This window comes from Pan troglodytes, chromosome 7, assembly GCF_028858775.2.
Source record: "Pan troglodytes isolate AG18354 chromosome 7, NHGRI_mPanTro3-v2.0_pri, whole genome shotgun sequence".
Taxonomy (NCBI): domain Eukaryota; kingdom Metazoa; phylum Chordata; class Mammalia; order Primates; family Hominidae; genus Pan; species Pan troglodytes.
Genome location: NC_072405.2, coordinates 116,007,624 through 116,019,669, shown reverse-complemented (window position 1 = coordinate 116,019,669; position 12,046 = coordinate 116,007,624). Strand labels below are relative to the sequence as shown.

Below are 12,046 nucleotides of genomic sequence, written 5' to 3'. Positions count from 1 at the left end.
GGAGGCAGGGATAGACTGTGAAAGAATTGCAGACTCTCAACAAGTTTTAGATTTTGTCTTAATGATTACGAAGCATCACTCAATCATTTTAAGCAAGACACTGACATAATCAGATGATATTATTGCATAATCAGAATCATAGCAGTGGAGTCTAGTTTTGAAGGTAGTGAATTTGGAAGAAAGAGTTTTGACTGGTGGGAGGTAACCGCAGTACTCTAAGGGAAACACAACAGGGTTTGAGCTGCAGCTAATACTGGTACCATATTTATCAGGTCATGCTATGACGTGTCATTTTCATGTGTTCACTCATGGTAAATTTCTTCACGTGTGTTTTTTCCCCCTTCATCCACTTATAGGTGAGGAGACTGGTGTTAAGTAACTCGCCCATCCATGACCGCCATCAGTGGTTGAAATGGGATTGGAATCTGGTCTTAATCACTCTTCCATAATGCCTCCATGGCAAGGGTGGCAGAGAGGAAGAATTATGCTGAGGAAGTAGAACTGACTAGAAGTCATGAACAATGCTTGGTGATTAGATTCTAGAACGGACGACTAAGGCTCTGCTTTGCTCCCAAGCTTCTGTGTCAGTAATGGCTTCATTCATCTACACAGGGAACAGAGGATGGAGAGGTGATGTCTTCAGGCTAGGGCATGTACAGGGTGACCAAATCTGACCTTGTATTGTGCAAACTCAGGACTTTCATAGAGGAAAGAAGTCACCATCCAGAGGGATGCCAGATAAAAATGTACAATGGGACTAAGCCAGGCAAACAGTGGCACATGTTCACGTTAGACATGTGGAATCTGATATTTCTGTAAGAAATACAGAAGAACATGGGAAAAATGGCAACAGAGGCCTAAAACTCTGCAGAAATGGCTGATCTTATAATTTGTGAACTGTTATTTATGGTTGTTGGTGGAGCCCATGGTAGTGAAGGAGATGGCTCAGGGAGATAACATTAAAGGTGATAAGGAGAAAAACTAATGATCAAATTCTAGTGAAAGGGAAGTAAGGATAGTAAGTATAATAATAGAGTTTCAAATTAACATTTAATTTTAAAATTATATGCTACTACTGTTTATTATTTAACCCTTCCCTTCCAAGTTAATTTCATTTACACTATTCATGAGGCTACACAGTTTAGTAAAGGGTCCATTTAAGCAGGATGAATTTAACTCACTAATTTCAGAATGAAAGCAAAAGCTCTCTGCATCTATGCTGAATTATTTGACATAAATAGCTGTCTTGCTACAGAAAGCAAATAGAGTACACGCTCCACTATAATTAGAATTAACATCCATACATTGTAGCTTCCCAATAACATCAGATACTCCTAGAATCTTTGGCAATAAAATCCTTTTGCCTCAAATTCAGGTTGGGCCATGTTATTTCCAGTTCCTCACTATCAGAATCAAAGTAAAGATACAGGAAAGAAAATAAGTACATTTACCATAAGGAAATCCAATAATACTAGCTTAGATGGGAAGTACTATATCATTGATTGAATGCACAGTAATTTCAGACTCATCTGATAATTTCTTTAATCTAAAGGATGATATTACAGCAAGAATCTAATTGCAGTTAAATATTTTATTTTAATATCAAGACATCATTGTGTCTCTGGATTTCTCTTTTGCCTCATTCAGAGTCTCAGAGATTTTAAAGTATATTTATTTTTGATTAGATGCAATTTTTTGCTTACCTACTAACTTCAGAATCTATTCTCCTCTTAAGATGTGTCTGCTACTCATGTGTTTTCATAGAGCTAGATAAAATCAGATATGGCTAGAACACAGATCTTGGGACTCCAGACGACTGATTTTGTGTCATATGAAGTGTCATTCTGTGACACAAAAATACAAACTAAGTTCAATTTCTTTTTTACAAAGTAAAATCACAAAGGTAAATTTGCCAGGGCGTACTTAAAAATTCTCCATATAAAGTGTTCTAAGCTTATCATGCATTTCTTTTTTTTTTTACCTTTTTGCATTAGCAGATGTCTTGATTTATCCAGGATACACTTCTTTTTTGTTTGTTAGTATATCTAATCAAACTTTGATTTCGTATGTTGTTTCTTTTTTTCAAGTTTTTAAGTCTACGGCCCTTAAAGAATACCACATTTTTTTTTTCTACTATAGAAGCATTAATGAAAGGTGCTCGCCTTCTCACAGCTAAGTAGCCTTGAATATTATTGAACTCATGTAGAACATCAGCTTTGTGTGTGTGTGTGTGACATTCAGGAATCTGACTTGAAATGGTTGCAGTTAAGGGTTCTTTCTACACTCCCAGGACGATTGACCACACACACACACACACACACACACACACACACACGAAGATAAAATGAGGGGGAGGAGCCAAGATGGCCAAATAGGAACAGCTCCAGTCTACAGCTCCCAGCGTGAGTGACGCAGAAGACAGGTGATTTTTGCATTTCCATCTGAGGTACTGGGTTCATCTCACTAGGGAGTGACAGACAGTGGGCGCAGGTCAGTGGGTGCAGCACACCGTGCATGAGCTGAAGCAGGGCGAGGCATTGCCTCACTTGGGAAGTGCAAGGGGTCAAGGAGTTCCCTTTCCTAGTCAAAGAAAGGGGTGACAGACGGCACCTGGAAAATCGGGTCACTCCCACCCGAATACTGCGATTTTCCGACAGGCTTAAAAAACGGCGCACCAGGAGATTATATCCTGCACCGGGCTTGGAGGGTCCTATGCCCACGGACCCTCACTGATTGCTAGCACAGCAGTCTGAGATCAAACTGCAAGGTGGCAGCCAGGCTGGGGGAGGGGCACCAGCCATTACCCAGGCTTGCTTAGGTAAACAAAGCAGCAGGGAAGCTCCAACTGGGTGGAGCCCACAACAGCTCCAGGAGGTCTGCCTGCCTCTGTAGGCTCCACCTCTGGGGGCAGGGCACAGACAAACAAAAAGACAGCAGTAACCTCTGCAGACTTAAATGTCCCTGTCTGACAGCTTTGAAGAGAGCAGTGGTTCTCCCAGCACACAGCTGGAGATCTGAGAACCAGCAGACTGCCTCCTCAAGTGGATCCCTGACCCCTGACCCCTGAGCAGCCTAACTGGGATGCACCCCCGAGTAGGGGCAGACTGACACCTCACACAGCCAGGTACTCCTCTGAGACAAAATTTCCGGAGGAACGATGAGACAGCAACATTCACGGTTCATGAAAAACCACTGTTCTGCAGACACCGCTGCTGATACCTAGGCAAACAGCGTCTGGAGTGGACCTCTAGCAAACTCCAACAGACCTGCAGCTGAGGGTCCTGTCTGTTAGAAGGAAAACTAACAAACAGAAAGGACATCCACACCAAAAACCCATCTGTACATCACCATCATCAAAGACCAAAAGTAGATAAAACCACAAAGATGGGGAAAAAACAGAGCAGAAAAACTGGAAACTCTAAAAAGCAGAGCACCTCTCCTCCTCCAAAGGATCACAGTTCCTCACCAGCAATGGAACAAAGCTGGACAGAGAAGGACTTCGACGAGTTGAGAGAAGAAGGCTTCAGACGATCAAACTATGAGCTACAGGAGGAAATTAAAACCAAAGGCAAAGAAGTTAAAAGCTTTGAAAAAAATTTAGACGAATGTATAACTAGAATAACCAATACAGAGAAGTGCTTAAAGAAGCTGTTGGAGCTGAAAGCCAAGGCTCGAGAACTACGTGAAGAATGCAGAAGCCTCAGGAGCTGATGTGATCAACTAGAAGAAAGGGTATCAGCGATGGAAGATGAAATGAATGAAATGAAGCGAGAAGGGAAGTTTAGAGAAAAAAGAATAAAAAGAAACAAACAAAGCCTCCAAGAAATATGGGACTATGTGAAAAGACCAAATCTACGTCTGACTGGTGTATCTGAAAGTGATGGGGAGAATGGAACCAAGTTGGAAAACACTCTGCAGGATATTATCCAGGAGAACTTCCCCAATCTAGCAAGGCAAGCCAACATTCAGATTCAGGAAATACAGAGAACGCCACAAAGATTCTCCTCGAGAAGAGCAACTCCAAGACACATAATTATCAGATTCACCAAAGTTGAAATGAAGGAAAAAATGTTAAGGGCAGCCAGAGAGAAAGGACGGGTTACCCACAAAGGGAAGCCCATCAGACTAACAGCGGATCTCTCGGCAGAAACTCTACAAGCCAGAAGAGAGTGGGGGCCAATATTCAACATTCTTAAAGAAAAGAATTTTCAACCCAGAATTTCATATCCAGCCAAACTAAGCTTCATAAGTGAAAGAGAAATAAAATACTTTACAAACAAGCAAATGCTGAGAGATTTTGTCACCACCAGGCCTGCCCTAAAACAGCTCCTGAAGGAAGCACTAAACATGGAAAGGAACAACCGGTACCAGCCGCTGCAAAATCATGCCAAAATGTAAAGACCATCGAGACTAGGAAGAGACTGCATCAACTAACGAGCAAAATAACCAGCTAACATCATAATGACAGGTTCAAATTCACACATAACTATATTAACTTTAAATGTCAATGGACTAAATGCTCCAATTAAAAGACACAGACTGGCAAATTGGATAAAGAGTCAAGACTCATCAGTGTGTTGTATTCAGGAAACCCATCTCACATGCAGAGACACACACAGGCTCAAAATAAAAGGATGGAGGAAGATCTACCAAGCAAATGGAAAACAAAAAAAGGCAGGGGTTGCAATCCTAGTCTCTGATAAAACAGACTTTAAACCAACAAAGATCAAAAGAGACAAAGAAGGCCATTACATAATGGTAAAGGGATCAATTCAACAAGAAGAGCTAACTATCCTAAATATATATGCACCCAATACAGGAGCACCCAGATTCATAAAGCAAGTCCTGAGTGACCTACAAAGAGACTTAGACTCCCACGCATTAATAATGGGAGACTTTAACACCCCACCATCAACATTAGACAGATCAATGAGACAGAAAGTCAACAAGGATACCCAGGAATTGAACTCATCTCTGCACCAAGCAGACCTAATATACATCTACAGAACTCTCCACCCCAAATCAACAGAATATACATTTTTTTCAGCACCACACCACACCTATTCCAAAATTGACTACATAGTTGGAAGTAAAGCTCTCCTCAGCAAATGTAAAAGAACAGAAATTATAACAAACTATATCTCTGACCACAGTGCAATCAAACTAGAACTCAGAATTAAGAAACTCACTCAAAACCGCTCAACTACATGGAAACTGAACAACCTGCTCCTGAATGACTACTGGGTACGTAACGAAATGAAGGCAGAAATAAAGATGTTCTTTGAAACCAATAAGAACAAAGACACAGCATACCAGAATCTCTGGGACACATTCAAAGCAGTGTGTAGAGGGAAATTTACAGCACTAAATGCCCACAAGAGAAAGCAGGAAAGATCCAAAATTGACACCCTAACATCACAATTAAAAGAACTAGAAAAGCAAGAGCAAACACACTCAAAAACTAGCAGAAGGCAAGAAATAACTAAAATCAGAGCAGAACTGAAGGAAATAGAGACACAAAAAACCCTTCAAAAATTAATGAATCCAGGAACTGGTTTTTTGAAAGGATCAACAAAATTGATAGACCGCTAGCAAGACTAATAAAGAAAAAAAGAGAGAAGAATCAAATAGACGCAATAAAAAATGATAAAGGGGATATCACCACCGATCCCACAGAAATACAAACTACCATCAGAGAATACTACAAACACCTCTACGCAAATAAACTAGAAAATCTAGAAGAAATGGATAAATTCCTCGACATATACACTCTCCCAAGACTAAACCAGGAAGAAGTTGAATCTCTGAATAGACCAATAACAGGAGCTGAAATTGTGGCAATAATCAATAGCTTACCAATGAAAAAGAGTCCAGGACCAGATGGATTCATAGCCGAATTCTACCAGAGGTACAAGGAGGAACTGGTACCATTCCTTCTGAAACTATTCCAATCAATAGAAAAAGAAGGAATCCTCCCTAACTCATTTTATGAGGCCAGCATCATCCTGATACCAAAGCCTGGCAGAGACACAACCAAAAAAGAGAATTTTAGACCAATATCCTTGATGAACATTGATGCAAAAATCCTCAATAAAATACTGGGAAACCGAATCCAGCAGCACATCAAAAAGCTTATCCACCATGATCAAGTGGGCTTTATCCCTGGGATGCAAGGCTGGTTCAATATATGCAAATCAGTAAATGTAATCCAGCATATAAACAGAACCAAAGACAAAAACCACATGATTATCTCAATAGATGCAGAAAAGGCCTTTGACAAAATTCAACAACCTTCATGCTAAAAACTCTCAATAAATTAGGTATTGATGGGATGTATCTCAAAATAATAAGAGCTATCTATCTATGACAAACCCACAACCAATATCATACTGAATGGGCAAAACCTGGAAGCATTCCCTTTGAAAACTGGCACAAGACAGGGATGCCCTCTCTCACCACTCCTATTCAACACAGTGTTGGAAGTTCTGGCCAGGGCAATTAGGCAGGAGAAGGAAATAAAGATTATTCAATTAGGAAAAGAGGAAGTCAAATTGTCCCTGTTTGCAGACGACATGATTGTATATCTAGAAAACCCCACTGTCTCAGCCCCAAATCTCCTTAAGCTGATAAGCAACTTCAGCAAAGTCTCAGGATACAAAATCAATGTACAAAAATCACAAGCATTCTTATACACCAATAACAGACAAACAGAGAGCCAAATCATGAGTGACCTCCCATTCACAACTGCTTCAAAGAGAGTAAAACACCTAGGAATCTACCTTAGAAGGGACGTGAAGGACCTCTTCATGGAGAACTACAAACCACTGCTCAATGAAATAAAAGAGGATACAAAAAAATGGAAGAACATTCCATGCTCATGGGTAGGAAGAATCAATATAGTGAAAATGGCCATACTGCCCAAGGTAATTTATAGATTCATTGCCATCCCCATCAAGCTACCAATGACTTCCTTCACAGAATTGGAAAAAACTACTTTAAAGTTCATATGGAACCAAAAAAGAGCCCGTATCACCAAGTCAATCCTAAGCCAAAAGAACAAAGATGGAGGCATCACGCTACCTGACTTCAAACTATACTACAAGGCTACAGTAACCAAAACAGCATGGTACTGGTACCAAAACAGAGATAGATATAGATCAATGGAACAGAACAGAGCCCTCAGAAATAATGCCGCATATCTACAACTATCTATCTGATCTTTGACAAACCTCAGAAAAACAAGCAATGGGGAAAGGATTCCCTATTTAATAAATGGTGCTGGGAAAACTGGCTAGCCATAAGTAGAAAGCTGAAACTGGATCCCTTCCTTACACCTTATACAAAAATCAATTCAAGATGGATTAAAGACTTAAATGTTAGACCTAAAACCATAAAAACCCTAGAAGAAAACCTAGGCATTACCATTCAGGACATAGGCACAGGCAAGGACTTCATGTCTAAAACAGCAAAAGCAATGGCAACAAAAGCCAAAATTGACAAATGGGATCTAATTAAACTAAAGAGCTTCCGCACAGCAAAAGAAACCACCATCAGAGTGAACAGGCAACCTACAAAATCGGAGAAAATTTTCACAAGCTACTCATCTGACAAAGGGCTAATATCCAGAATCTACAATGAACTCAAACAAATTTACAAGAAAAAAACAAACAACCCCATCAAAAAGTGGGCGAGGGACATGAACAGACACTTCTCAAAAGAAGACATTTATGCAGCCAAAAGACACATGAAAAAATGCTCATCATCACTGGCCATCAGAGAAATGCAAATCAAAACCACTATGAGATATCATCTCACACCAGTTAGAATGGCAATCATTAAAAAGTCAGGAAACAACAGGTGCTGGAGAGGATGTGGAGAAATAGGAACACTTTTACACTGTTGGTGGGACTGTAAACTAGTTCAACCATTGTGGAAGTCAGTGTGGCGATTCCTCAGGGATCTAGAACTAGAAATACCATTTGACCCAGCCATCCCATGACTGGGTATATACCCAAAGGACTATAAATCATGCTGCTCTAAAGACATATCCACACGTATGTTTACTGCGGCATTATTCACAATAGCAAAGACTTGGAACCAACCCAAATGTCCAACAATGATAGACTGGATTAAGAAAATGTGGCACATATACACCATGGAATACTATGCAGCCATAAAAAAGGATGAGTTCATGTCCTTTGTAGGGACATGGATGAAATTGGAAATCATCATTCTCAGTAAACTATCGCAAGAACAAAAAACCAAACACCGCATATTCTCACTCATAGGTGGGAATTGAACAATGAGAACACATGGACACAGGAAGGGGAACATCACACTCTGGGGACTGTTGTGGGGTGGGGGGAGCGGGGAAGGATAGCATTGGGAGATATACCCAATGCTAGATGACGAGTTAGTGGGTGCCGCGCACCAGCATGTCATATGTAACTAACCTGCACATTGTGCACATGTAAAGTATAAAAAAAAAAAGTAACATCATTTTCTCAAATTAAATATTTAAAAAGAAAAAAAAAAGATAAAATGAAACCACAACACTGAAGGAAAAAGGTCTGTTCCTGGTTTCTTGTCAGTAGACATTTTTTTCTCCCATAAATTCCCATCACCTCTAAAGCTGGGCTACACAGCACTGAGCACTTACTATTGACAATAGCTGTGGGCAAAATAGAAGCCATGGCAGCTTGCTGAGGAAGCAGCTGAATTGAGTCCAGCAGGCGTGCAGGGTACATCCCTTCTGTGAGAGTCATCTGACTGGCAGCTTGTAGCCTTGAGTCAAAATCCACCACAAAGGCAATTAGCTCTTCACCCTCAGAGATGGCCTTCGTAGTTGTACACCAAAGCTGACCCCCTATTAAGAAGAAAAAAGAAAAAGATAAAATTGACATAGGATGCTTGAGTCTGTTGTAAACTAGATTGATGTCCATAGCACCTTCTCATGTTTTTCACACTGGTTTCTACTGGAGTGGAGTGTTTGATCAAGGCAACAGCTGTGTTCCTCTTGCTTCCTGTGTGGAAAATTGTACTCCTTGCATTAAATGAACGATTTAGTGACCAGAAGTAGGAGGAGACTAAGAATCAAGTACAGTATAAACATAATTTGTAGAGATTTTTGTCAATTGTTTGCTTTCTGGGGCTTGCCTGAATCAGTAACCTTATCAGTAGATTGAGACAGTACCTAAAAACCAGCATAGTAGAGACCCAACTGCTGAAATGTATTTCATATGAGCATTTGGAGTTATTCTTTCTATATTTTATGAAAGTAAAAAGTTATTTATCTCTCTCCTTCTTTTCCCCCCATGAAATACTTCCATCCTATCAATACCAATGCCCAAACTACAGAACAAGTAAACAAAAACTCCTAAAATCTAGAAAATTAAAATGAAATTCAGGTAGTTGTACTCTGCTATGTCTGCTACCATTTTCTGGCTGAATGATCTTTACTTACTTATATAATATTCTGTATAATGTAGCTTCTTCATCTCCATTTACCCTGATTGAACTTCCTGAAATGAAGATATGCCAAAAATCCTTTTCAAAAAGGCTCATTTAAATAAAGATTTGTTTAGATGAAAAGAAATGTCTCTTCAAACACTGAGATATACTCTGGCACTGCACGTCAACGATCACATGTTGTGCATTAAAAAAGAAAAATTAACTATGCAAGTACATCTAATGTATTGGAATGTGATAGCGAATGCTCGTTTATTTAACATGTTTAGACAGGCAAAGCACTTATATTTTGTTATCTACACTCTCAGGCCTAGATATGTATCCTATACAGTTATGCCTGAAATAATGTAGCATACTTGATATGTTATAAAGCTCTTTTTTTTTCATTGTGTATAGATTGGAAGGCTGTGTATTGCACTCATTAAGCAGCCAAAACTTGTACCCACTTTGATAAGTCATATTGCTCTGTTTATCTTTCAACATAACTGTCTTTTCAACTGCACTTCATTTTTTCCACCCTTAGAGCTCATGGTTTTTAAACAACTTGTGGTAAAAATCTGGTGGAAAAGATAACAACAGCATATGATATGGCAGAGTTGCACAGAAGAATCAGAACATTGTTTTAGAGAAACGTTGGGCAATTAATTAAGCCAGCTGATTAAGTTTTAAAGGTAAGGAAACAAAACACCATCTGTGAGAGTATATGATTGTTAAAAAATAAAGTTAAGACTACAGATCCCAAATTTGTGTGAAAGTTTCAAAGTAACAAACAAATACACTAAAATGCTAGAAAAGTAAAACAACTACTTTTAACGAATGTATCTGAAAGCATACAAGTTTACCACAGTTGAATAAAACAGATTCATTTTGCTTTGATTTACTTCTTTTCAAATAATAGAAGCTAAACCATATCATGTCGAAATCAGAGGAGCGATGAAAGTGTGAGTGGTGGTATTTCTGCTGTTCTCCCCCCTGAAGGCTTCTGTGATTAGCTTCTATTCCTTCCTTCCCTTATGGGCATTCAGATCCAAACTACTTGCAACTGTAGACAAGGTAATCATTTAATCATTTGCACCTTATCTTTCCACTGAAATACAGTTTATTGAGGCTGTGTAACGGAGAGATAGGGGAGACACAGCAAGAAACCACAATTCAGGTTTAGTTCATATGGTCTTTCAGAGTCACTAGACTTCAGTCATCATTAACTTTACATTATTGATAAGTCCAGCTATGTGTACCTTTCACAAAAGCAAGGAAAGAGTTGGACTCAGGTGCCCAAGAGAAATTGAGGTTTTAGAGAAGATGCCCAGCCAAAAATAATCTTTATCACTGTGGTAAGCTATAAGATAGGACGACTCAAGAGTATTTATGCTCAAATTCTGAACCAAAATATTTAGTAAATAAGTAAAATTAAATTCAAAAATACTAACTTCAAATAAAAGTGAACAAAAAATCATTTGTGTGCATCATTAAATGACTCAGCAGTTGTAATATATATTTGTGTTTTCAGATGTACCCAATAATGTTTCAAATTTTATTATCTTTATCACTTTATCTCATTTGATGGTTTAGTCAGAGCATATCATTCTAAAAGGCTAAATTGGACTGAAAATGTACTGTTGGACTTGAAGAGAAAGTCAGTTATCTTTGGATTTAATCCTTCAAATCATTCATTAATCGGCTATTCATTGAAATCTCTGCTGCATGCTGGGCTGGGCGCTATGGCTTCCCATGCAACTCTACAATTAGAATACACACATATATGCAAATATATTACAATATCACATTAAGAGTGTCATTCCATCATGCTAAAGAAAATGTGAGAGGACTGAGTAACTGACACTTCTTGGAGAAGTTAGACAAGCTATCCAAGGTGATGTTTTTATTAGTTCATGAAGAACAAATAGAGGTAAAACAGCAAAAACATGTGTAGGCAGGACTGGGCAGGTACATCATTATTGCCCTATAAATGAGCAGGTGTGAAGGTTAAGAATTATAGAAAAGTCACCCCAGTGAGTAGTTGGGACTACAGGCGTGACCATCACTCTTGGCTAATTTTTTTTTTTTTTTTTTTTTTTTTTTTGAGACGGAGTCTCCCTCTGTCGCCCAGGCTGGAGTGCAGTGGCGCCATCTCTGCTCACTGCAAGCTCCGCCTCTGGGGTTCATGCCATTCTCCTGACTCAGCCTCCCGAGTAGCTGGGACTACAGGCACCTGCCACCACGCGCAGCTAATTTTTTGTATTTTTAGTAGAGATGGGGTTTCACCGTGTTAGCCAGGATGGTCTCAATCTCCTGACATCGTGATCCACCTGCCTCGGCCTCCCAAAGTGTTGGGATTGCAGGCATGAGCCACCGAGCCCGGCCAATTTTTTAAAATATTTTTTGTAGAGATGGAGTCTCACTATGTTGCCCAGGCTGGTCTAGAACTCCTGGGCTCAAGCAATCCTCTTGCCTTGGCCTCCCAAAGTGCTGGGATTGCAGGCGTGAGCCATGGTGTCCAGCCAGGAGTTCTTTCTTTGAGCCTGATAAGCTAAGTGGTTTATGTAATTCATCTATTTTAATCCTGTCAATTACTCTG

The 12,046-nt window shown here is 39.5% G+C and overlaps 1 protein-coding gene across 5 annotated transcripts in view; it reads right to left on the bottom strand.

The window, feature by feature from the left end:
- The window catches only part of ZFPM2 (zinc finger protein, FOG family member 2), a 483,598-nt gene that overhangs the window by 6,979 nt on the left and 464,573 nt on the right, over positions 1 to 12,046 (bottom strand). For all 5 annotated transcript variants that reach the window (XM_009455782.5, XM_001158075.7, XM_063817340.1 and 2 more), the window contains one exon: positions 8,660 to 8,866. In XM_009455782.5, coding sequence (XP_009454057.4) covers positions 8,660 to 8,866 — 207 coding nt within the window. The remainder of the gene's footprint in view (positions 1 to 8,659; positions 8,867 to 12,046) is intronic.